Below are 27,851 nucleotides of genomic sequence, written 5' to 3'. Positions count from 1 at the left end.
ATAAAATATATATACACCTAGATAGGTATACCTATACCTATCTAGGTGTATATATACCTATATACCTATCTAGGTGTATATATATTTTTTATATATATATATTTTTTTATATATATATAAATAAAGTTCCTTTTGAAAGTTGACATTATCTTATAATTTTGTATTTGGAACATGAACTATTTGGGTTAAAAATCCACATACAAATTCCTACAAACAAATTGAACGTGGATGTGCAGTGGGTGATTTTTAAGCTTAAATATCTCAGCTGGATTTAATTACCTTAAGGGATAAGGCTACATGATGGGCCAGTGGCTTACCAAATTATTTTTCATTTTCTGGATCTCGATGTCACCAAAGGTTAATGCATCCTCTTTTCTCTGTTAGAGACCCGAGTTAAAATCCATTTTAGAGCATTCGTGTAAATGAGTTTGTTGTTGTTTTTCCTCCTTGGGGACGCCGCGGTCATTTTGTGAGGCTGCTTTTCCATTTGGAATCGTTGGCAGCTCGCATGCGGCCCAGGGGCTCTCGTCCCAGAGGCAGTTGCCAGCCAGCATGAAAATGGACTGGCAGGCTGCAGGGGACAGAGCTGGTCTGGGGCTTGTCACTTCTTCATGCCTCCGTTCTTTCTCAGTTAACTCAAGGAAGCTTATTTGCTACCGGCGTCTGACTATAGCACATCACAAAGCAAGCGACGTGTTTGCGGGGAAGCCTTTGCATTTTCCTCCCCGTCTCAGGCCAGTTTGTTTCTGGCCGCTCCAGGCTTTCTGTATTCGCTGTCCACCTGCTCCCACATGACCGTGGGTACTGGTGCGGGTCAGTGGTCAGCACTCTGGACGGTTGGTATGGTTCGTGGCTCTTATTGTCTATTGCTTTTCTATACATGCTGACACGTAGGCGAATGCATATTTATATCCCTAATTACACTTACTGTTTTTACCCTGAAGTATCATTCATTCTGACCTTTATCTGTACCTTTTAGGCATATTTACAAGTATAACCTGGGTAGGGATTGCCATAGCACAGGAGTCCCTTTGGGGAGCTTGGTAGGGCTCTTTTCCCTCTGAGTTCAGCTTGTAGTCCTCTCTTTCCTATTATCACTACTACTACTATGGCTATTGTTATACATTCTTTGTATTTCTCTCTTGCTTTTATTTTTCTCCTAAGGAATAGTACCTAGAGTACACTCTTCACATTTTATTTTCTTTAAAAAACTATACATATCTGGGGGTGCCTGGGTAGCTCAGTGAGTTAAGCATCCAACTCTTGATCTCAGCTCAGGTGTTGATCTCAGGTGTGAGTTCAGGTCCCAGGTTAAAAAAAATATATCTAGGGCGCCTGGGTGGCTCAGCGGATTAAGCCTCTGCCTTCGGCTCAGGTCGTGATCCCAGGGTCCTGGGATCAAGCCCCCAAATCGGGCTCTGTGCTCCGCAGGGAGCCTGCTTCCTCCTCTCTCTCTGCCTGCCTCTCTGCCTGCTTGTGATCTCTGTCAAATAAATAAATAAATAAATAAATCTTTAAAAAAAAACTCTCTACAGAAAGAGAGATTATACAAATATAATCTTTATATACATGGATAAATGGGATCATATAATACTTGCTTTTTTTTTCCTTTTTAGTCATTGCTTTCCTTTCAGAGTGAGTTGTTGCAGGCTCCCTGAATTCCTCATCTTCATTCGTTGTAGGCATCCTCACGCCATTTTTATTCATCCAGTCCTTTTTGTCTTAGAATCTCCCAAATTGTACTTTACACCAGGAGTGTTTTTGTCTCCATAGTTTAAAATCTCCTATTAAGCATTCATATCCTGTTTCTTCTATCGAACTGGATCAGGCCAAGGAGAGGTGAGGACTGCTATTTTCTCCTCGTAGCATTCATGTAACCCATGCGTTTCCCTCCGTGTGTGTGTACGTTAGAAAGAGCTAGAGAGATTTGTATCTGACTGTGTGTAGACAGGCGTGGGGACTTAGGTCAGTGAAGCTCTGACTCATGAGCACCATGGGAGTTATTTAAAAATTTATGCAGTGTGCTCTTACTTAGTCTTAGTCTTAAAAAGCTAAATTTGGGGTGCTGGGGTGGCTCAGTCGTTAAGCGTCTGCTGCGGCTCAGGTCATGATCCTAGGGTCCTGGGATCGAGCCCCACATCAGGCTCCCTGCTCAGTGGCAAGCCTTCCTCTGCCTCTCTCACGCTCCTGCTGTGTTGCCTCTCTCCCTGTCTCTCTCTCTCTGCCAAATAAATAAAAAAAGTAAATCTTAAAAAAAAAAAAAAGCTACATTTGATGAAAAGCTGATTGAAATCATTAGTATGTGGACCTCTTGCGAGAATATGGATGATATGGTTTAATCGGGAGGGTCACTTCGCTCGTGTCTGTTCACAGGCAGTATGTGTGGGAACAGGTAATATGTACAGCTTTGCGGCGCTTCAGATGCCTTCTTGTTTTACAGGATTGTTTTCGCCAGCATTATTTCTCTTTAGACCTTAGAGCGTCCTAAGGCAAAAGTAGGAGGCCTAGCCACAGTACACTCTTCGAAGTCTGATATATGTTACTAAGGTTCTCAGGAACTCTTTTTTGGACCAGACCTTTTAAAAATACGGTCATTTATATTTTTCTAAAATCAAGTCTCCTCTTGAAAGTCTCAGAGTCTCATAAAAGAAGGTCTCCTACAGTAGTAGTTTCCTATTTCTAATACGGCTCAGTTAGGTCGTTGTCCTACTTAATTGTTTTTTTTTCCCCCTCTCCTGTGCAGGTGTCAGCAGTCGAGTCCTTGGAGGGCCCCTTGCTGCAGGTGGAAGGACTGAGTGACCTTAGGTTGGAGCTTCACAGCAAGAAGATGAACCTCCACCTGGTTCTCATAGATGAGCTGCATCGGCACTTGTACATCAGATCCACCAGCCGGGTTGTGCAGCGGAACAAGGAGAAAGGGAGAGTGAGGTTGGTTCCAGAGGCTCCCGGCTACGGTGTCTCATGGCAGCGCAGAATTAGAAGGAATGTTATTTGTTTCCCAGAATACTGTGGTCATTGATTTACTTCTTGCTTTTGCCTTTTTTTTTTTTTTTAAACCTTTTAACATACTGTCCCTGAAGCTATAAGATGGTTTTATAATAGCAAGTATTCCATATTCTGAAAGGCTGACATCCAAAGTTTCTTCATTCCTTTGTTGTACATTTATTATGGTTGTTTTATGTAAAGATAAGAAACATCTACTCTGGGCCTTTTTACTGGATCAGGGATACTCTGGCATACCTCTGAAGAAAGAGAAAAGATGCTTAAATTGTATGGTATGTTCAGCATAATGAAGGAGTAGCAGTGTCTGAACTGGACTTAAAAGATTCCTGTTACTTAGGGTTGTGTTCCGCTTAAGATAATCTTCTTTCTAGAATAGTTCAAGAAAGCTTCAGAGCGAACACTTTCCTTCTATCCCTGGGCTGATGGTAGCATAGGCTTATACTTAAGGGCCTGGGTGTGGACTCAAGAAATTCATTAGGTTATTCTAGACCTGGTGGGGAGTAAGACTAGATCTTAAGACAGTTAAGACAGTAGAATACTGATGTTACTAACACATATCAGACAGCTGTGCATGTCCTAGTCTTTCTAACATTCTTTTAAAATAGTCAGAAGATCTCTTAGGAGGGCACTTGCAGCAGTCCCTGCCAGAATACAGGTGCTCGTGCTTTTTCCTCTAGCTGCGGACAAGAGGAGTGCTGGAAGCAGTGCATGCCAGGGATGAAGTCTCTGAAGTCCTGTCCTGTTCAGTTTAGTCCAAGGCTCTGACGGAAAGTGAAGTTTCTATCTCTTTCCTGCATTTGGGCACTAGAAAGTCTTCTGCCGGGCACACAAATTGAGCTGAGGGTTATGTATCTGAGACATGACTTCAGCACTGATTGGGATAGAATTTTAGTTCCTTGGTGGAGAGCAGTGTTCGGTGGGGGCCAACGCTGAGGAAATTCCTTCTGTAGAGTGTGGTGGCAAATAGCAGTCTGAATTGATTGCTTCCCATGTAAGGATTTAAAAAAAACAAAAAAACGAAAACCAAACCACTCTGGGTCCTGTGAAAATACTGTGTAACATAATGGAAAATAAACATTACCTTGAAGTCTCAGAGCAGAGCATTTATTTGAAAGAATAATTTTCTAAACCAAAATATGAAAATTTAAGATGCTTTTAAGCTTGAGTTCTCTAAAAGATGCAGGATGATGTAATAGATTAGATTATTCAAAATTATTACTTCTTCCACTGTAGTGGGAGAAGTATATGATCTTTGATTTGTTTTGGGGTTTTTTTTGGGATGGGGTCATACGTTTGCATACTGTTAGCATGGGACACAAGGAGGGGCTCAAAATGTGCCCGTGGCAGGGAGCACGCCCTCTTGTTAAAGACTCTTGTCAGGATGGCGTTAGGTAGAGCGGAAGAGAGCCACGTGGTACTGAGCTAAGATGGTTGAGCTACCTAGCCTGGATCAGCCAGCCAGCAAAGTACGTGGCTGTTGAACATAACTGAGATTTTGTGGTTGTTTGCAACAAGCATATAACTTCTGTGAGAGGTGGATGGGGAGGGGGCAAGAAGAATGAAATTGGTAGAGATACAAAAAGAACTGACTAGAACATGAGCAAAATCTAAGAACAGATGAAATAAAGTAGGGAAAGTCAGTCGTTTAAAGCACTGGAGAGAAGAATTGGCTCAGTGACAAGGAGGGAGCAATTTCCTTATCATAAAGAGGAATCAAGACAAGATGATAGAAAGATCGTAGATGTATAGATAGTAGAGGATAGTGATTTTAGTTATTCTGTAGAACAATGCTAACATGATAGTGTTTGGGGCTGAATTGCATTCCCCTAAAATTGGGGTATGAAAGTCCTAACTGCCAGGACCTCAGGCTGTGACTAAGCCTGGGGATAGGATCTTTAGAGGTAAGGAAGTTAAAATGAGGTCATTAGGGTGGGCCCTACTCCCACTATAACTGGTGTCTCTCTAAGAGGATACAGACTTGTCCAGAGGGAAGATCCCATGAAGACATAGTGTTAAGATACCATCTACAACTGTAAGGACCAAGTCCTCAGAAGGAACTAAACTTCTCATCACCTTGATCTTGACTTCTGGCCTCCAGAACTGTGAGAAAGTAAATTTCTGATATTTAAGCCACTCAGTCTGGGATACCTTATTATGGCAGTCCTAGCAAATGAATACAGAGAGAAATAGAGGAATAATTACAGTGTATATAAAGAAACCTACTTAAAAAAAACCCAAAAGGCCTTGATCTGCAAATCAAAAGGATTTAAGGTAAAAATTAATGAAAAAAACTTAGTCTTTGATGGGATCAGGAAATCTTTATGAATTTTAAAAAATTTCTGTACAGAATAGGAAGAAAAATTGTTATCTTCTCTGACAGAGATAGTTATTTGCCTGCCTGATATATCCATTCACTCGTTCTTCATTTTTAATGACAACCCTCATTTTGTTCCTAGCAGCTAATAGACTATATTTCCCATCATGCTACATAGCTAAAGGTGAGACTTTCGCTTGCAAGCTTTTGAATCAGGGCTCATAGGAAAATTCTTTAAAGGTGCCAGCGAAACTGGTATACTCACTCTTTTACCCTTCACATGCCTTCCTTTACTTCCTATCAAGGACATGGATTGGTGCCATCAAGCCATCTTGAATAGTCGGTGACCTTGAGGACAGAAGGCCCATCCTAAACAGCTTAATAGCATTGATCCTCCTATGTATTCCTAAATGGATTACATCTTTTATATGAGAGGAGGGAAAAATTTTTATTGTACTCAGACCATTGCTATTTTAAGCCCTCTGTTTTAAACAGTTAAACCTAGGCCTGATAAACAGGAGCAAAAATCAGGATCACCAGGATTTGCTGAACAAGAAAAGCCTTCAGAAGACAGCAGAACAGAGTCTACAAAGTGTTGAATGGGGCCAAGTTGGGACCAAATATTTCTATACCCAGCCAAATGGACACTAATAAGCATGGGCAGCAGAGAGACATTCTGAGATATAAATTAACAACAAAAAGAAGTAGTGTTTTTATTTTCCTAAGAAAAATACTCAAAGATGGTACAAACCAAAATCAGCAACTTGAGAACAATAAAGTTGTAGGTAGGTTGAAACTACTATAAGAACTACACATCATTAAATATGTAAATTTGCATTTACATAACTGACATATATTTTTATGAGATCAAAAATGTAAGCTGAAGCTATTTTTGACAAAGGTCTATGTGGTCAAAGAGTACTCCACAATACACAGGATTCTCTCTCCACATTAAGTTCCAAACTGGGAAATTTCGACTGGCAGGAGAGAAAAAGGAATGCTGAATTCTTGTATAAGATGAGTTAGACTTTGTTCTGGATTTGAATAATGGGAGGAAATGTTTAACTTCATATTTATTAACCTAGATATGTGTGTTTAAGGATTTCTGTGTCGAAAGTCATGAGAGGAGAAGCAAATAAAATATTCTCCAGACAAAGGATGATCTATTAGCCAGTGTTCTAGCTTGCAAGTAGCAGAAATCAATCCTGATAAGTCAAACAAGGAAAGGAACTAAGTGGAAAATGGTAAGGTAGCTCACAGAGTCTAAAGGAAAGAAGGCTTTGAAGTCAGGCTCTAAAACCCAGGAGAGGTGAAGTAGCCGACTACATCCGGAACACCATCGACAAGCCCCAGGGAAGGGTCTGGTGGGGTTGTTTCCCTACTGTCACCATGCCTGTGGTTGCTGGATTTTTCAGTGATCTCTAAATGTCCCTGCATCTGTCCTTACCCCTCAAGATTCAGAGTCCTTGGTGAAAGCACGCAGTTTGTTGAGCCTGAGACATGTCTGGCCTCCTTCAACTTCTACAGCAGGATATTGGGCCCTCTTTTTGGCTTCGACCCAGAAAATGGAGGGTCTTTGCAAAGACGTTCCAATTGTTGGTATCCAAAAAGAAACACATAAACATCCAACGCATTTCTACTATGGGAGAAAGCAAAAAAAATCACATGAAGGCACATCTGTATAAAGAGTAGACTTTTCTTTTTTTTAAGATTTTATTTGTTTGTTTGAGAGAGAGACACAGCATGAGTTAGGGAAGGGGGAGAGGGAGAAGCAGACTCCCTGCTGAGCGGGGAGCCCAACTTGGGGCTCGATTCCAGGTCCTGAGATCGTGACCTGAGCCGAAGGCAGATACTTAACTGACTGAACCACCCAGGCACCCCAAGAATGGATATTTTTGAAGTAGAAACAGACTATTAGTAGATACAATAAGAAAGAGTTGTGTGGCTACATAGAAAAAGTAATAAAAATGGTATTTGGAGGATATGAAACAAGACCTAAATAAATGAGGAGACCTTCCATTTACTTAAAGAGATCAGTCCCAGTTAAAGCCCAGTTGGGTTTTTTGAAATTGTTAGATCTGTAGTTCACATAAATAAATAATGAATAAGAATATTTGAATAAATGAATAAGAATTATTTTTAAAAAATTGAAGGGAAGGTGCCTGGGTGGCTCAGTTGTTAAGTGTCTGCCTTTGGCTCAGGTCATGATCCTGGGGTCCTGGGATTGAGCCCCACCCGCATTGGGCTCCCTGCTCTGTGGGAAGTCTGCTTCTCCCTCTCCCACTCCCCCTGCTTGTGTTCCCTCTCTCACTGTGTCTCTGTCAAATAAATAAAACCCTTTATTTATTTATTTATTTATAAACATATAATGTATTATTAGCCCCAAGGGTACAGGTCTGTGAATCGCCAATTAAATAAAACCTTCTGAAAAAAAAAAAAAAGGAATAAAATTGAAGGGAGATAATAAAGCCTTTCTTATCTAATATTAAAATATATTTTAAAACTAATCAAAGCAGTACATACAGGTATGCAAATAGAAAATCAGGTTGGTATAGCCAAACAGAATTTAGAAACAGATGCAGGATGTATCAGACTTTAATATATTTTGGGTGGGGGGGACTTTAATATAAACAATAATCCAAGTAAGTAGAGGGATTGAAGGCTATTTAGAAATTGGTATTGAGACATTTAACTAAGGAAGGTCAATTTAGATGTTTATGTGTTATTGTATACAAAAAAATCTAAGTCAATTTTAAAATCAAAACTTACTACCACTAGAAAAAAATGAACCGTATGTGTGTGGAGGAGGCCCATATCCTAGAAATATAGTACTGTATCATAAAAAAATATATGTAACAGGGTATTCATTGAAATGTTTTTGATAAGGGTATTTGATAAAGGATAAAGGATATTGATAAACAAAAATACAGGACTTAGATGTTTATCGTTAAATGAATTATGGCATATCAATGCAATGTAATTCTTTTATTTTTTATTTTTTAATTTTTATTTATTTATTTATTTTATATATATATATATATATATATACACACATTTTTTTTAAAGATTTTATTTATTTATTTAAGAGAGAGACAGTGAGAGAGAACATGAGCGAGGAGAAAGACAGAGGGAGAAGCAGACCCCCCCATGGAGCCGGGAGCCTGATATGGGACTCGACCCCAGGACTCCAGGATCATGACCCGAGCCGAAGGCAGTCGTCCAACCAACTGAGCCACCCAGGCGTCCTCTCAATGCAATGTAATTCTTAAATGAAGAGAAAGATTTCAGGATATATTCTTGGGTCCAAAAAAAGCCAACTGAGAGACAGTATATACAGGATGATTCTATTTGTGTAAGAATAGAGAGGACCCATACTTAACTATGTATCCTTTATTTGTAGACGTAGATGTTTCCGTATGTATAGAAAATTCCTGGAAGGAGTGCTGACACTGATGAAAAGAATCACCTATGAGAAATGGAAATGGTGGGTGGGAAATAGAAAAGAAGGACTCCTCCACACCTTAGGACTATGAATGTATTCATCGTAAGCATGTGTTTTTACTCTAAGAGTAATGCAATTATTGGTGATGCTTTTGGAGATTGTTTTTATTTTTATTTATTTATTTAAAAGATTTTGTTTATTTATTTATTTGACAGACAGAGATCACAAGAAAGGTAGGCAGAGAGAGGAGGAAGCAGGCTCCCCGCTGAGCAGAGAGCCCGATGCAGGGCTCTATCCCAGGACCCTGAGATCATGACCTGAGCCGAAGGCAGAGGCTTTAACCCACTGAGCCACCCAGGCACCCCTGTTTTTATTTTTTTAAAGATGTATTTATTTTAGATAGGTGGGGGGGGCGATGGAAAGGGCAGAGGGAGAGGGCAAGAGAAGCTCTAGGCAGACACCATGCTAAGTGTAGAGCCAGAAGCAGGGCTCATTCTCACAACCCTGAGAGCACAACCGGATCCAAAACCAAGAGTCAGACGCTTAACCAACTGAGCCACCCCGAAGATCATTTTTGGTGAAATGGCAAAATGCTTACTGCTGAAATGAAATTTAGATTTCAAATTCTATATGGGATGATCCAAATAGGTTGGAAAAGAAAGCGTGTACATTTTTATATGTATGAGTGTGTGTATGTGTAGTGGGGCAGGGATAGATGGACAGACACTTTTCTATTAAATGTTTTGAAAGACACTAGACTGTAATTATATTAGTAGATTATTTTTATTTTCTTAATATTTTTTAAAAAAACCTGTAATATCTTTATAAGTTGATAAAGTCAATAAAAAGTTTATTTTAAATTCATCCTTTTACTTCGTGCATCCCAGGTTAGAACTTGATTTGACCTTGTTTCCTTGGATGCTCTTTGGCTCATGGGGGAGAAAAGTTCAGCCTCATGGATTTTGATGTCCATATTTCTCTGGGGGGTGGTGTGAAGAGCGTGCTTGACCCTGTTGTGTTATTTATTCCCTATTTTGTCTTCTGAAGTTTTTTCTTTTTATGTCTGTTTTTTTTTATCTTTCAGTTTTTCTCTTCTTTTTTCCTCTTTGCCTGGATTTTAGTTTCACTTTATTTTGTATTACATGTCTTCACTCTTATCTGTCATTTGAGACCATGACTGTTTTTGACTTTTATACCCTCTGAATCATTCATTTTTCTTTCTGTATGCAGAACTTAGAACTATAGAGGATTACTTTGCCAGCCATTCCTGTTTCATTATTCAGTTAAATTTTCTTACTAAGGGCATATTATCTTTGACAGCTCTTTCTCAGCTCAGTTTGATTTAACAAACTTTTATGAACATTTGCTCTTTGCCAGGTACCGTGCCAGCTGTTGGGGTTATAGAGGTGAATCCATTCATTACTAGATTTACAACTTAAAGTTCAACTCTCCTCTGTCAAGTTTTAGTTTTGATGATAAAATCAGCCAAGGGAGCTGCCCCTGTGAATTTTGAACATATTATTAAGTGAAGGAACAGAAATGAGTTCTAATTAAAAAGCAAATGTTTAATAAGCTGTTAGTACTTTTTTTTTAAATTATTTATTTGACAGACAGATCACAAATTGTCAGAGAGACGGGCAGAGAGAGAGGACGGGAAACAGGCTCCCTGCTGAGCAGAGAGCCCATCCCCGGGCTTGATCCCAGGACCCTGGGATCATGATCGGCAGAGACCTTAACCCACTGAGCCACCCAGGCACCCCAAGTTATTAGTACTTCTAATCCTTTAAAAAAAACCCTACAAAACCCAAACCTTTGATGGCTATTGGAGTCAAACGCGAAGAGGTAGATCCTTACCAGATGGATGGGTAGTTAATAGAAGGTCTATAGGATTATGTGGGTAGGGGTTATTTTTGGTGTAATTTGCTTTGTAGTTTTCCTGTCTGCCACCCTGTGGTTAGTAAATAACAAACCTCGTTCAATCACAATAAGCAATTAGTGATTTGTCAGGGGCGGGGTGGGGGTGGGGGCGGTCTTATGCCCGAAAGTATTTTATGTAGTCACCTGTCCTTGTACAGCTTAGCTCCGAATGACTCTAAATGGATTTAAAATAAAAACTTATAATCATAGGTATTTCAGAAGAACAATAACTTGTACCAACATTTCTTTCAAAATAAAGCAGTTCAGTGCATTCAAATTAATTACAAACCTGATAAGAACAGCTAATTTTGATTTTAGTGTTTTGCTTTCAAAAATACTTCCTTAGAGAGATTCAGAACCCTTTGGATGTACTCATATATGCCCAGCTTTGTTTCTTCAGAAATGGAAACAGAGGTGCACACTAGTTAAATGCAGGATCCCGTAATAGTGCCTGCTGTTTTGTCAAGCTTCACTTCTGTCGCAGCTAAATGAGTGGGTGTGCCCGCTTTCTCTTGAACTCCTGAGACTAAGTCCTTTCATAACGGAACAAGAGAAAAACCAAAAGTCATTTCCAGAGTTACTTGCCTTTGGGTTGGTGTTCACAAAGGAGAAAATTGAAGCCCAGGGGAGAATTTTAGAGAGATGAGTCTATGAAAATAGTCTTGCGGTAAATTGACTTTCTAAAAGTTTATTGATGGAGTGTAAGGGCTCTTCTGGCTCTGGTAATAAAGTCAGTAGGTTATGTTTTTCAGAGTTAAAATGGCAAGACATTTACCACCCTGTATTTAACAGAAACATATTTTTAGGTTAAAATTGAGAAAATAATTGTAGGTTTTAATCTAACGTGAGGCTTGTGCACATCTGTGTTTATAGAAGTCTGTATTATACCCACAAAAACACACATACCACTGCACACAAATATGCACTCCTTGTATGACTTCATTCATAAGATGGCAGACTGTAATGCAGCTCTGCACCTGAACTTTCCTGTTAACTGATACCTTTGTGGACCAATGCTTCAAAAATAACTTTCCCATTTTTTTTTTTTTTTAAAGATTTTACTTATTTATTTGACAGGCAGAGATCACAAGCAGGCAGAGAGGCAGGCAGAGAGAGAGGAAGGGAAGCAGGCTCCCCGCTGAGCAGGGAGCCCATGCGGGGCTCTATCCCAGGACCCTGGGATCACAACCCGAGCCGAAGGCAGAGGCTCCAACCCACTGAGCCACCCAGGTGCCCCAAACTTCTCCATTTTGTTATAGAAATATTTATGTGTATTTTTCTCATCATTTAGAATTGAAATGAACTTTTTCTTACTAGTGAGTAGCAGCACTGTAAATGTCCGTGACGATCCTCCGTCTCCTTGGGTTTGTGAGTCCAGGCTAGACAGGGGTATGGAGCTCGCGGGGCGGTTGCGAGCAGCGTGCGGGTCCGAGGACGAGGTGAGGCAGCCCAGGGAACACCGGAGATGGAGCGGTGGTCAGTATGGAAAGGAGGGCTGGGTACATCTGTGACCTTCCTGACTTTATAAATAGACAAAATATTGTGACGAATCAGTGGATTTGAAGACTCTGTTTCTTAAGATAGTTTATGCGTAAATGAGAGCTAAACAGCCTTATAATGGAGGAAAAGAATGATGGGTAACTATGTCAGTTGAATTCTAGGTAAGCGTTACTTTTGTTAGTTTTATATCTTATGCTTGAGGTTTTTCATGAGTCTGCAAGTGATTCCAGCAGTTGGAAATAGGCTGTTTGGTTTCACTCGTTTCGTAGTGCTGCTTGGACCCTCAGCGCTGAGCCCTATGCCGGACGCAGAGATGCTGCCTGCTTGATTGTGTCGCCATCCCTTCTTCCATGTAGTGAGGGAGCAGGGGCACCTCACTAACTGTGGGGTCGTGTCCCTGTGGGATGTGCGGATGCCGGTGTTCAAAATGTACACCGCCTTTCCCATTTGGAGAAATCTTTCCCTAAGTTGTAGTCTTGTCCCCGCTTCCCCCGCTCTGCCTGCCCACCTTTTACCACCCGCTGTGAGAATCACGTCTGTGGCAGCCCCTGCTACTGATGTTGATGGGACAGGGAAGAGGTGAGAACTATGGCTTGGACCTGTCTACCCTTGGAACTTAGAGAAGCTTTTCTGTTTTAGTTACCATATGATTCGATGATTTTGTTTCATTCTTTTTTAAGTTTGTTATTATTATTATTTTTTTTAGTAATCTCTACACCCAACATGAGGCCCGAACTTTTGGCCCCAGGATTAAGAGCCTTGTGCTTCCTGAATGAGCCAGCCAGGCACCCTGTAGACGATTCAGTTTCTTGAGAGTAGAGCATAAGTTTGACTTGTGTTGGACCTGCCTACTTCTTTCACTTACCAGATGGCTATAAATGTGAATTAACTTGAAAATTTAATTGTTTTTTATAGTCTTTATGTCATTTAAAATTAATGTGTTTATTCTGGAGATGCTAAAGTTAATCATTAAGATGAGTTGCTAAGGCCTTATGGAAAAGGTGAAATGGGTAATCAAATACTGAATTAACCTGTTAAATCATCTTTTATTGTCATGATTCTCAACTTGATGAAATTTATGAACTTTTTTTTTCTTTTTTTAAAGATTTTATTTTATTTATTTGTCAGAGAGAGAGTGAGAGCACAAATAAGGGGAGGAACAGGCAGAAGGAGAAGCAGGCTCCCTGCCGAGCAAGGAGCCTGATGTGGGACTCCATCCCAGGACTCTGAGATCATGACCTACGCTGAAGGCAGGCAGATGTTTAACCGACTGAGTCACTCAGGCGTACCAGTGAGCCTCTTTTAAAAAAAGCTAAATGTAGTGAACTTCCAGAGTATATAAAAAACTCCAGCTTGAAAAACACAAGTTAAACAAAGCTTAAATACTTAAACTTTAGTTCAGGTATCATGATATGGTCACATGTGATCTTTCTTTGCTGATAAATTAATCTTAATATAGGAACAGAGGAGGGTTCTGAAATTGCTGGCATAATTTGGTGGTAAGGTAGTCATTCAGATGATCCAGAATATATATATATATATATATATATGTATATATATATATATATATATATATATTTAAAGATTTTATTTATTCATTTGACAGACAGAGATCACAAGTATGCAGAGAGGCAGAGAGAAGAGGAAGCAGGCTCCCTGCTGAGCAGAGAGCCCGATGCGGGGCTCGATCCCAGGACCCTGGGATCACGACCTGAGCCGAAAGCAGAGGCTTTAACCCACTGAGCCACCCAGGTGCCCCTGATCCAGAATATATTAATGCTAATGTTTTTAGACCCAGCTAGCATTGAGATAAAAAGACAAAAATTTGAATTCTTGGAGCCCTTAGACCACATCTTTGTGCCTGTCTCTGTGCAGTCACCGCTGGAAAGACACTTGGGAGACACTTGAAATCAGTGTACAGAAGGCTCATGCCAAAACCCCGAAAGGGATAAGGGATGAACAGGCAGTAGGGTTTTGGAGAAGGTGGTAAATACCTACCTTTCCCTTTCAGCTCCCTTATAAAAGATGCTTCTCCTGTTCCTCTGATTGATGTTACAAACCTTCCTACGCCTCGAAAATTCCTTGATACCTCTCAGTTTTCTACTCCTGGAAGCTCAAGTGGTAAGTATTTAATTCTTTAGCCACGCACCTTCTTTTCATGATGTTGTAGTTCCTCGGTAAAGACCTGGGGAAATCTGGGGGGTCAGGCCTGGGAGGTCCTGAGGTGAGTGCCTTGGAGCCTCTGGTGAGCTCTGTGCCACCCCCAGAGGGAGTAAGATAGTAGATGACTGGTTGGGCCTGTTGCATTATCAGCTTTGAAAACTGGCAGTTGAATCTGGCCCGTCTTCTAAATCCAGATCTATTTAGGCCTTATTTGACCAGCACTGTTTATGTTTCTGAAGTTGGATTTGAATGCTCTTTGATGCAGGGGGTCTCACCCCTGCCATCCCTCCACCCGCCCGTCCCCCTCATGACCTTGGCTGTTTCTGTCAGCTTTTACCCAGCTGCTGTACACGTTACATGCTCTCTCTGGTCCTTGAGAGCTTCTGAGTGCTCTAGATCTGCTCTAGATCCTGTGTCCTCTATACAGAGACCTTGTGTATTCCAGTGCCCTCCCTGTTTCCACATGTGCTGACATATGGGTGTGCACGTGCACACATACAATGTACGTTGAGGTCATATCCACAAACTAGCCGTGTTTCTTCTTGGGCTACCTACTATTCTGTTGTATAAGAGCCACTTTGGCCTGCATTTAAAGTTGGAGAGGGAGAGTATGCTTTGAATCTGAACACAGATTTAGGGGATTTCTTCTGGAATGGCTCAGACCTACCCTGTCAGAGGGTTCAGCTGAGCGTGGCCCAGATCGTCTCTGGGCCTCTGCAAAGAGCCTTCGACTATGGCAGGGCTGGGTTGAGGATAAGGAGATGGGATTTTTTTCTGTGAGATGTCCTGCGGGTGCCTTCGGGTCACAGCTAAAGTCCTCAGTACCTTTTAAGGAATGAGGAATGTCCATTATTGTTGGCTTTGCAGGTGTAAATTAGTTCTTATAGTTCTTTTCTAGTTCTGTAGTCCTATAGAGCTTGAAATAATGAAAAGGTGGAAAGGCAGAAAAAAAATTTGGAGTCAGTCAATACATTTTGTGTAACTAATTGAAAGTGTTTCTTTTGAGAGCCTGACTATATATATTGTTGTTGCTGGGGCATATTTAATTACCTTTTAAAATATCATTTAATTAAGTTTTAGGGTTATTTAGGCTTGGAATCTTGAGGTTTATTGCTTTTACCGTAGGAAAAGCATAGAAGTTCTTTTGTAATAGATTTTACTCTTGGTCTACTTAATAATTCAAAAAACCCCAAAAAACAAAAAAGCCAAAAACCCAAAAAACTCTGAACATTTACGTTTATTGTGACACTTCAAAGGTATGTAAAGCCTCTTCCTGGAGCTAAAAATTTTCTTCTTCTTTGTGATGTAGTATTGCTATTCTTTTGAGTTTTGACACTGCTTTGAGCTGTTGTAGAGCATGGAATTATGAAACATTATACATTTATACTTTTGTAATTTACCTCTTCCTCTAGAAGAAATTATCAGTTGTTTTATCTTTGTGTTTTTATAGCGTGAGCCATCACTGCTTAGCCTGGTTATAGCAATTGAAATAATTGTTGCCGAGTCAATGGCCAAATGAAATAAAAATTTTAATTGTTTACAAAAAAAAGATAGGGTAGTTATTTTGCAAATGAAAAGCACTGTGTAAATATGAAGTAAGTCAAAAAAATGATGGTTATGGCAAATTTGTAGAAACTCATTTTGCTACATCTATTATTTTTAATAAGACAGCTTACTCTTTGATGGGTACTTTTTCTGTCAAGTCCTGTAGTTGAGTTAGCATTTCTCACTTCATGGAGTTCATGGTAACACTTTTGAGAGTCTGTTCCTTATTGGGGATGACTCTTTTTTTTTTTTTTTTTTTTTTAAGATTTTATTTGTTTATTTGACAGACAGAGACCACAAGCAGACAGAGAGGCAGGCAGAGAGAGAGAGGGGGATCTAGATCTGCTCTAGATCCTGTGTCCTCTATACAGAGACCTTGTATATTCCAGTGCCCGCTGAGCAGAGAGCCCGATGCGGGACTCGATCCCAGGACCCTGGGATCACGACCCGAGCCGAAGGCAGCGGCTTAACCCACTGAGCCACCCAGGTGCCCCTGGGGATGACTCTTGAAGAGCCAAGTGGTAGTTGAGTGGCACTGGGACCATCATGGTTACCTAAGCTACAAACCTTTCTTTTTAGAAGGGCTCATTTCTTTCACTGTTGAAGGCTGTTGTTCTCGTCATTTTTCTGTGGGTGACCAAAAGAGAAGGTGGTTTAAATATTACTGATGAAATGCAGTAGGTAAGATGTGTTTAGTGCCTACCAGATATGTAGAACAACATTTTAAGGGCTTTGCATAAATTAGTTCAGTCCTTTAAGAATCTCTGTAGGTAGGTACTACTATTATGATAGCTCCGTTTTACAGATAAGAAAACCAGGGCGTAGAGGATTAACAATTGCTTTAAGTTGACACAGCTGACAAGGAGTAGCGCTGTGATTTCAAGTAAGGATCTGAGTTCCAGAATATGCTCTTCTAACTGGTTTGTTTTCCTGCGAAAAAGCTAGGGATGCTCTGGGTATTCGTTTTCTCCTGTTGCCACAACAAATTATGAGAACCTAAGTTTATCATCTTACAGTTTTGTAGAAGTCCAGTATGGGTCTCATTGAACTAAAAATCAAGATGTTGGCATGGCTGTGTTCCTTCTGGAGGCTCTACCGGCGAGTCCATTTCCTTGCCTTTTGCAGCTCTTAGGGGCTGCTACTTTCCCAGATTATTGCCCTCTTCCTCTCTCTTCCAAACCAGCGACAGTGTGTCACATCTCTCTCACCCACTCTTCTGCCTCCTTCCTCTTTTAAGGACGTGAGTGATTGGATTGATTCCACCTGGCTAATTCAGGTTCCTCTGCCCAGTTCAAGTCCTTGCCTTAAACACATCTGCGAAGTCTCCTTTTGCCATGAGACATATACAGAGAGTCTGGGGATTAGGACATGGGTATCTTTTGGGGACAGTCATTCTGCTTACCACATTCTGCACTACCTATTTTCTGATTTGAGTTATCTTGAGGAGCCAAGATGTAAAATTTTGACTTTCTTAAAATTATGTGTGAAGTCTTTTTAAATCATTGCAGTTTCAGTCTTAAGGACTATATTAATCTGGGTCACATTATTAAAGGGGGTTATGTAAATGAGGAAGATGGAAATTATTTAGAGAACTGCATAAAATGTTACCAAGTATGTATAAAAGTGTGAGGCTGATGAAATACACTATAAATAAAGGGCAGAGATTTTCTTACTCTTAATGAACAGTAAGTCCTAAGAGTATATCTGTGAAGTGCCCTGCAAGTCATCCTTGAAAGTAATAGTCATTTTCAGCAGGAAATTTAACATAGGCTTTTAAAACTCCCCTCTCATCTTGTGAAATAGTAGGATGGAGGGTGTAATCCATTAGAACTGATGTTTTTTACAGCAGATGTTCCAATAGGGAATCCCCGGATAGAACAGATCTTATTGGGGTGCCTTAAATTTAGGTTGGAGGTGATTCCTGAGGACTTTCAATTAAACAAGAATTTTGATTGTTTGCAAATGAGTCTTTTTCAAATGTCTTCTTTACAGGTAGAGGTGTGAGTGACTTTTCTGTGAGATTTTCCATTATAGTTTACATGTTATGGTTTGTAAGGCATATTCCATCATTCAACTGATGGCTGCAGTCCTATGAGGTAGTTATGGCAGGTACTGTTGTCATTATCTGATGATTATTTTTGTATCTCTCCTATTTCAGTCTATTAAATACTTAAGTTATAAAAGTATAGAACTGTAAATGTGTATGTATCATCTAATTAAAAATTTAATTACAAAATGTAAAATCAAGGCACAGGTTGGCAGAAGCAAGAAATCCAGTGAGAGAAAATGATTAGCATCCACTTAGTTTTCCTGCACATTAGTGAAGAAAAGAAATGGCCTTTGAAAGAATCGAGCAAATGACGGGCAATTTACAGAAGAGTCCATAGAACATGGAAAGATTGGCGCATATCCAGCAGAGGTTAAGTATCCCGAATATATAAAGAACCCCTGTAAATCAATAAAACCAGCTAATAAGCAAAAATATGCAAATGTGAAATATTAAAAATTAAGCACAAACATGAATAGGCAGTTTGTGTAGTAAATATAGGAGATTGCTTATACACTCTAGTTAATCAGGTATTTTTAAAACTCACTTTATAAATATATTCCGCTCACAGAGGTTGAGCGATCGGTACAGGTTGACCAGATGGTAATTGTTGGAAGGTAGCCTCATGCTGTTCCCACTCTAAATGAGTAAGCAATGTATTTTGCAAGCCTTTCTCCTATTTCTCATCAGTCACGGTATTTTGTAATGTTCAGGAAACTAATGTCTAATTTAGATGTAGTAATTCAACTATAACTTAGGTAAAAGGATGGGAGAAGTATGGAGAAAAGCCAATAATTGTAATAAAATGTTGGTTTAAGCTTTTGGATTCCCAGTATGTCCTTTCATTTGGCAAACTGCCTTTGGAACGTTTTGACTGAGCAATTACTCCCGGGGTACACAGGCATTTCATTTGTGGCTTCTTTATTCATTTTATGCATGCCCCTGCTGGGATTGCTGTGAATGTAACTATAATGAAACTGGACTTCTTACTTCCTTTCTTTCTGGTACCAGCATAGGTTAAGCAATAAAACCTAAAGAGAGCACAAATTAAATGATTTTTTTTTCTTTTGCTGCTGTTTTCTCATGTGTATTTTATTTCATAAAATCTTGTTCTGGGATTTGATACTTTTCTTAAAAATTTAGGATTTGATATTTAAATTCTCTCTACATGGAGTGGGAGCTATGAATCCTAACATAAAAGGAGATGAAATTTTCCTTCTTGCAACTCACATATCTAGAATAGTGAAAGTTCTCCACAACAGTGTGATGCCTTTTGAGGTACTTCTGTCCAGAGGTTGGGGCCTCCCTTGGCATTTTAAATCAGTTGTTCCTCAAGTATCCTTCATTTGCTATTAAATATGTTGGTTGGTTTCTATGATTAATCATAAGTAGAGTTGAGGACTATATATAATGGAGGCAAAATAGAATTAATAGTTCAGATATTTATAAAGGTAAAAATGAAGCAAGGCCAGAGTTTAATTAAAATACATGTGTTTATTATGAATAGGTGATGAATATAACCATCATTATGTATTTCCTTCTAGATTAATAAATCTTAGTATTTTTCCAGATTTGATTCAGATTCTTTAAAAAAAATTTATAGGTACACTTGAAACCCCCCCATGAATGCATGAATTCTTCCTCAATTCCTTTCTTCTCTCTTCTACCCTTTTGGTAACTACTATTTTGAAATTGTTCCATATCTTTTTCCTGTATGTTTGCATACTTTTACTGTGTGTATGTATGTATATATATATTGTGTATTTATAAATACAGAAACAATATGTATAGTTTACATGTTTATATATGTATATATTTTTATGTGTTACAATATTGTGTATGTTTGTTTATATATACAAAGTATATTATTTTGAGTATTTTAGGGCGTAAGTAAATTGTATAGCTTAATTTACATATTTACTTAAGTTTAATGATATAATTTAATGAATTTACTGATTTTGTATCAAATGTATCATTCTACTACTTGGGTTTTGAGCTCAACATTGCACTTTTTTGGATTTTCTTATGTTATGATGTAGCTCTCGTTTAACTACTATGTAGTATTTTATTATATAATCACAATTTATCCATTCTTCTATTGATAGACAAGTTATAAGTTTACAGTTTTTTATTATTAGGAACCTGATAGCAGTGAGTATTGTTGTACACTGTAGGATAGTTTGTAAACTATAGGACAGTTTCCCAGCTACTGATCTCTTGGAAATGGGTTGTAGATATATCGGAGATACTGAACTCTTCAGCCTTTGGTGTAACCAGTCTGGTCTTGGGGCAATTGGAATCTCTAGGCAAGTTCTCTTAGCTACATGCAGCCATCCCCATTTATCCTTGTTGTGCTGGGTAGGTACTGTTATTTTCTGTATGTGCCACGATGCCTCCGAAGTGAAGAAGCCCTATTCCTTGGGGGCCATGTGTGTTGTATCTGTATAGGAATGTTGTGCATTTTAAACTTCACTTGCCAAGTAGCTATTTATTTTATTATTATTATTATTATTATTATTTTAAGCAAGAGAGCAGGTGGGGAGGGGCAGAGGGAGAGAGAGACACTCTTAAGTGGAGTCCAACACTGGGTTTGATTGTATGACCTTGATATCATGACCTGAGCCAAAATCAAGAGTCAGACTTTTAACTGACTGAGCCACACAAGTGCCCCTGCAGATAGCTTTTTAAAGTTATTGTACCAATGTAGATTTCTTTGAATTATGCAAGAGCTTTTGTTTCTCTATTTCTTTCCCTTAAAATTGGCTTTGACTTTTAATTTTTGCAAATGGATTTTCACAAATCTGATAGGCTCTGTGTTTTTATTATTTTAGTTTGTAACTTTAGTTTGCATTTCTGAGGTTTCTAGAGGTGTTGAGAATCTTTCCATGTATATGAATCATTTCGGTCTCTTATAAATTGTCTGTCATTTGCCAGGTTTTTGTTAGGCCATTTTTTTATTACTGTTATAAGAGTTAAATGGATGCTAATCATTTTTCTGTTTTTTTACCCATGCCTTGTAGTTAATCAGTTTCATGAGTTTCTGGTTTATTCTTCCTGTGTTTCTTCTTAAATGTTCCATGAAGGGGAATTTTACTTTAGATACTCTCTTATATTTTGCTATTCTCACTTTATATCCTAGAAATCACTCCATTTTAGTTTGTATAGATGATGCTTTCTTACTATTTTTTTTAAAGATTTTATTTATTTATTTGACAGACAGGGATCAGGAGTAGGCAAAGAGGTAGGCAAAGAGAGAGAGGGAGAAGCAGGCTCCCTGCTGAGCAGAGAGCCTGATGTGGGGCTCGATCCCAGGACCCTGGGATCATGACGTGAGCTGAAGGCAGAGGCTTAACCCACTGAGCCACCCAGGTGCGCTGGCTTTCTTACTATTTTTTTTAACCCTTGCATACTTCTCCATTATGGTGATTTATCATAGTTCAGCCACACTCTTATGTAAGGGTATGTAGATTGTTTACCATATTTTGCCTTTATAAGTAGTGATGTAATGAATAACATTGTGCATATGTATTTTCATCATGTTGGAGGTATCATTAGGGTAAACATCTAGAAGAGATAGCTCAGTCAAAAGAGAAGGCCATACGTATTTTTTTGGTATGACTAAGTTCCCCAGGAGGGTGGTACCAGCTTGCATTGTACCACAAGTGTGTGAGAGTGCTCCTTTTCCCCACAGCCTTGCCAAATTATGTTGTTAGACCTTTTAATTTGTGCGCATTTGATGGGTGAAAATGGTATCACAGTATTATTTAATTTACATTTCTCTTACTATGAGTCAGTTTGAACAATTTTCTGTAAGGAAATTTTAAAGCCCATTTTGATTTTTTTGTGAGTTGTCATTGTCTTTCATCCACTTTTTTTCTGTTTTGTCTTTAAATCTCTTACTCTGTTACAAATCAATGGATTTCCTAATATTGAACCAATTTTTCATTTCCTAGAATAAATGCCTCTTGATGATGGTGTGTTACTTTCTCAGTGTGGGGGTAAATTCTGCTTGCTAATATTTTACTTCGATTTTTTGCATTGATGTTTATAAAGGATATTAGCCTACTGTCTAAATCATACCGGATTTTGCCTTCAATACAGTAATTTGCTTCATAAAAGTAACTGGGAAGCTTTTCGTCATTTTCAGTGCTCTAGAACAATTTATGGGGCATTGGGATTCTCTGATATTTGAAGGTTAGGGAATTTCCCTGTGAAAATTTGGATCTGATATTTTTTCATATTTTTGCTTTTTGTTAATTTTCTGTCTTTTTTCCTGTGTAGCTTGTTCTCTTCAAGCATTCTGTCTCTGTTGGGATCAATTTTAATAATGTGTGTTTTTCTAGGAAATTATTGATTTCATTTAATTTTTCAAATTTTATCTATACAGAGATCAGTATTTTCTTCTGCTTTTGAAATTTCCTTTTCTCTTTTTGTCTTTTTATTTGCACTAGCTCCCTTTTCTTGATCAAAATAGCTGGTGGTTTGTCTATTGTGTTAGGGTTTTTTGTTTTGTTTTTGTTTTTAATTTTCAATAAATAACTAGTATTTTGATTATTGATTAGTTTGCATTCTTCAGTTCTCCACCTCATTTTCTGCTTTTATCTTTTTTTCCTTCTTTGTGCTTTCTTTTGGTTTATTTTTTCTTCTGATCTAGACATCATATATTTTCTTATATATATTTTCATATATTTTCTTATTTATTTCTTAAATCATATATTTTCTTTCAGTTTTACTGATAGAAGTGTTCAGTGACAAGAATTTTTCTCAACACCTTAAATGCATTCCATAGACCTTGATATTTAATGTTCCCATTATCATTTTAAAAATATTGTCTCATTTCAATTTGTATTAGATAAAAATCCATTGTTTTAAAAGATTTTTTTTATTTATTAGAGAGGGAGAGAGAGAAAGTGCATGAGTTGGGGGTGTGTTGGGAGGGGCAGAGGGAGAGGTAGAGGGTGAAGCAGACTCTTTACTCAGCAGTGAGACTGATGGCTGCAGAGCTCGATCCCAGGTCCCCGGGATCATGACCTGAGCTGAAGGCAGACGCTTAACTGACTGAGCCACCTAGGCACCCCTTGATACAGTGTTTTTAACAGAAGAATTTTATTTTCTCTTAATCCTTTCTAGCTTTTTTATGTTGAGTTCAGAGAGTATTGTTGGTAATACTTTTACTTCATGGAACTTACATTTTCTCTGTGACAATACATGACCACTGTTTGTGAATGTCCCATGGGTGCTTGAGTAAAAGGTACTGTTGGGCTCCGTTATCAAAGGAATGAGACTGAGACAAAGTGAAAGTTATGCAAAACTTGATTCTATGCCAAGCATTAGGAGTTAGACTGACCGACCAGGGCCGCCTCTGAAGAGGGCGACCCCTTCTGGATCTCACAGGCTGGTTTTATAGGGTGTAACCGCAGACCCAAGGTACGTGGCTTCTATTGGTAAGGCGTTTATTCCTGGAATCGATACCTGGAACCGATACCAGGAACTACTGGGGCGTTTATTCCTGGCATGAAGTCTGTGGATTTAAAGAACAATATGGCTACCTAGGCAATATGGAGTCACTCTGGCTAAGCAGGCCCTAATAGTTAAACAGGTTTTAACATTAAATTGGCCCTAACAGGTACATTCTTGGTTATCAGGTATAGAGTTGATATATATCCATAAGATCTGCATTATTTAATTATTGTTTAGGTCTTCGATCTTCTTCTTTTTTTTTTTTTTTTTGTGATGTATTCAAGTTTTCTATTAGTGAGTTTTCCCCTGTATCTCTGCCTCCCTTGTAGTTTTTGTTTCAAAATGGTAGCTGCTGTTTAATTTGGTATGTCAGTATTTGTAAGCCTTGTTGCGAATTGTGGCATGTGATATTAAAAGATGCCCTTTGTCATAATGGTTAATGATTTTTGACTGGTGTCTTTTGTTTATTCTATATTTCTAGCCTTTCTAAATTACTAGTTTTGAGATCTGTGTATAGCCTATTGTTGGGCCCTGCTTTGTGACTCAGATTGAAAATCCTTTTCTTATAATAAGTGAGTATGATCCATTGATGTATAATGATAAGACTAATGTTTTGTCTCAGCTCTATTGTAGTATTTTTTTTAAAGATTTAATTTATTTATTTGACAGACAGAGATCACAAGTAGGCAGGGAGGCAGGCAGAGAGAGAGGAAGAGAAGCAGGTTCCCTGCTGAGCAGAGAGCCTGAAGTGGGGCTCGATCCCAGGACCGTGGAATCATGATCTGAGCTGAAGGCAGAGGTTTTAACCCACTGAGCCACCCAGGCGCCCCTCTATTGTAGTATTTTATAAATATGTATATTTGCTATGTTTCTTTTTCTCTGAGATATTTTTTGTTCCTTAAACACTTTTTTGTTGTTGTTGTTGTTTAGGAGGTGTTCTTTTCTGCTAGCAATTGTCTTTTTAATGTTTTAAAAACACAGGAAAAGTGCTCCTAGTCCCTTTTAATGCTTTAATCTTTCCCTCTCACATTTCTGTTTTTGTGGATATCCTTTAATCCCCGTCTTTTGCCTAAATAACAACATGACTTCATTATCCTTTCTTTTCTGCTAGCTTCTATTTGTGTTAATTTTTACTTTTTATTGTTTATAATGTATTTGTCTTAGCTATCTTCCATTCACACCTGCCAGTGGTGTTTTTATCTTAAATCTACACTTAATTGTTTTAAATGCTCATCATCAGTCTTTTTTGCTTAAGTTTTCCCACGTATCTCTTGGCTCATCAAAAGATTCCTTAAGAAAAGGCTCATGGGTGCAGAATTCCTTTAGTAGGTCCTGTAGCCTTGGTACTTAAAGGACAGCTTAGATGGGTATAAATTCATTAGTTTACAATTTTTACTTATTGATATTCTTTCTTGTTTTATTATAAAATGCTACTTCATTATTATCTTCCTTTGTGTGTTTTATGAAAATTCTTTTTTTTTAATTAAAATTTTTTATTTACCTTTAAGTTGGTTAACATACAGTGTATTATTAGGTTCCTGGTGGAGTTTAGTGATTCATCAGTTACATATAACACCCAGTGCTCATTACAACAAGTGCCCTTCTTAATGCCCATCACCTATTTAGCCCATCCCTACCTACCTCCCCTCCAGCAACCCTTAATTTGTTTCCTATAGTCAAGAGTCTCTTGGGACACCTGAGTGGCTCAGACCATTAAGTGTCTGCCTATGGCTCACATAATGATTCCCAGGGTCCTGGGATTGAGCCCTGTGTTGGGCTCCCTGCTCAGTGGGGAGACTGCTGCTTCCTCTCCCTCTGCCACCACCCCCCACCCCAGCTTGTGCCTGCTTGCTCTCTCTCAAAAGAGTAAGTAAAATCTTAAAAAAAAAAGTCTCTTATGGCTTGCCTTTCTGATTTCACCTTGTTTTATTTTTCCTTACTTTCTTCTATGTTCATCTGATTTTTTTCTTAAATTCCATCTATGAATGAAATCATGATATTTGTCTTTCAATGACTTACTTTTTTTTTTTTTAAGATTTTATTTATTTATTTGACACACAGAGAGAGGTTACAAGTAGGCAGAGAGGCAGGCAGAAAGAGATGGGGGGAGGCAGGCTCCCTGCTGAGCAGAGAGCCCAATGCGGGACTCGATCCCAGGACCCTGAGATCATGACCTGAGCCGAAGGCAGAGGCTAAACCCACCGAGCCACCCAGGCGCTCTATGACTGACTTATTTTGCTTAACAAAATACTCTCTAGTTCTATCCATGTTATTGTGAATGTCAGGATTTCATACTCTTTGATGTCAGAGCAATATTCCATTGTATATATATGTATCACGTCTCCTTTATCCATTCTTCTGTTGATGGACATCTGAGTTATTTCCATATTTTGGTAGTTGTGGACATTTCTGTTATAAACATTGAGGTTCATGTGCCTCTTTGAATCACTATTTTTGTCATCCTTTGGATAAATACGTAGTAGTGCTGTTGCTGGCTCATAGGGTAGTTCTATTTTTAACTTTTTGAGGAATCTCCATACTGTTTTTTCAGAGTGGCTGCACCAGTTTGCCTTGTTTGGCCTTGTAAGTTGTGAGCCTATAGACCTTGACGACTTTTTAACCTAGGAACTTAACAATTGTAATAGGGTATGCCCTGGAGTTTGTTCGTTTGTTTATTTTTTGAATGGCTAATTTTCCCAGGTACCCAATAGGCTCTTTCATTTTGTAGATTCAAGATTTTTAAAAAAATAATTTTAAACAACCTGTTGTTTGTTTTTCTTCTAATATGTTACCTTTTTCTTTGTCTGTCTTCCATTTCTACTACTTTCTCTTTGGTCATTGTAGTTTTTTCTTTATATCTCTTTTATTCTCTATTTTGGTTCCCTGAATTTCCTTAATACCCTTTATGAGATACTCATTTTTGTCTGTTTTCTCTTGGGTATTTTATAATTTATTCCTGCCTGAAATAATATCCTTTTTCTTCCCTTATCTCTTCTCAGTTTAGTCCATTTGCTTCTCAGACCTTTCTTTTATTTGTCCATGTCTGTTCATAGTTTTGGGATTTCTGACTCAAGATGGCTTTGTATCTGCAGGTTCTTGTTTGAATATATTTCTTCCATCTGGAGTGTTGCTAACTAATATTCTTGGCTTCAAGATAGTTTTGTTGCAAGAAATTTTCCTCTTTTAATGTGTGGTGGATTTTCTGACAACCCTTCTCCCCCATACCTTCATAAGAATTTGTTCATTTTTTCCTGCTCTCTTTTTATGGGTTTAGGGTGTTTAATTGAATTCCTAGATCATTGGCTCCCTCTTCTGTCAGCATAGCAAAATCCAAATACTTGAGTGTATTATTTGTTTTGATGGTAGGAGAAGGTTGTTCTCAGAATTTTGGCTCTCTCATGGTGTCCTGAATTTTCTCTTTATGCTTCTTTCTCCCTTCACTATCCAGTAGCCAAAGGACATTTCTCTCTTCCTTTTGTCTAATTTCTCCCATAGAAGCTGGGGGTCTCAAATACTGGTCCTACAAATTATCTTCTCTTAAACTCTCTTCCCTCTAGTCCACGCTCTCATCTCTTTGGATACTTTTTGAGTATCTGAAATGTAGGGTGGTCATAGTCTTTTTTAAATCAGTCTTAGGATCATCGCTAATGTCCTAGTTTTTTCATGGTTCTTCAATAGCCTGCTTTTGCTTGCAACAAAGCCTTGTGGCAGAGCAGAGGTGGGCCAGGAACCTGGGAGATTCTTTGATGGGATTAAGTGTTTTTTTCTTATTTTTATTTATAGTTGTTGTGAATTTGGGGGCATTTTCAATCTGCAGGTTATACTGAGGGTATGATTTGTATGAGCTTTGTTTGTTCTTCTGGCTGTTCTGTGTTGTTTTTGGAGGAAATAAGGAGAAATGGGGAATTCAGTAATTTCCATTGTCTCTAGCAATCCAGGAGTTCCTAAAGCTAGGTGTTGTAAAAGTACATTTTCCCCCCTTTCTTGGGGGTTTGTTTTGTGTTTTGATGTCATATTACCTCCTTTAATATACACAGTTGTGTAGGTAATATTATTTCCATTTTACCGGTGGGAAAGTTGAAGTCTTGCAAGATTTAATGACTTCAGAGAGATTTACCCAGTTAGATTGTGGTAGAGTTGATAATCAGATTTAAAGTTCTCTATGAGGCCCCACTTTTGCTCTTTTTACTACATCATATTATCTCTTTGGGCAATTGAACTCACAAAACCCAACACATATTATTGAATATTAATATAAACAATTTTTTCATCTGTTCCTTGTGTCTTCTCTTAGACTCTTGCCCACTTAAAGTTTTTAGTAGCCACTTTTCCACTGGTGGCTACTCCTTGACTTTCAAAGATGCATCCTCCTTGCTCTAAAAGAGATCATGTATGTTAAGCGCTGTCCCAAGGGAGACTGAACAGTATCGTTTTGGTTGTTTTTATCGCAATAGTCTACC

General features: G+C 38.5%; 1 protein-coding gene across 3 annotated transcripts in view; it reads left to right on the top strand.

Annotated features, from left to right (window-relative positions):
* Positions 1–27,851, top strand: part of EXOC4 (exocyst complex component 4) — a 731,315-nt gene that overhangs the window by 55,223 nt on the left and 648,241 nt on the right. For all 3 annotated transcript variants that reach the window (XM_059396386.1, XM_059396388.1, XM_059396387.1), the window contains exons 4-5: positions 2,744–2,928; positions 14,188–14,297. In XM_059396386.1, coding sequence (XP_059252369.1) covers positions 2,744–2,928; positions 14,188–14,297 — 295 coding nt within the window. The remainder of the gene's footprint in view (positions 1–2,743; positions 2,929–14,187; positions 14,298–27,851) is intronic.

The sequence above is a fragment of the Mustela nigripes genome, chromosome 4, assembly GCF_022355385.1.
Source record: "Mustela nigripes isolate SB6536 chromosome 4, MUSNIG.SB6536, whole genome shotgun sequence".
Taxonomy (NCBI): Eukaryota; Metazoa; Chordata; class Mammalia; order Carnivora; family Mustelidae; genus Mustela; species Mustela nigripes.
The sequence above is the reverse complement of the archived record's forward strand: the minus strand, read 5'-3'. Positions and strand labels throughout refer to the sequence as shown.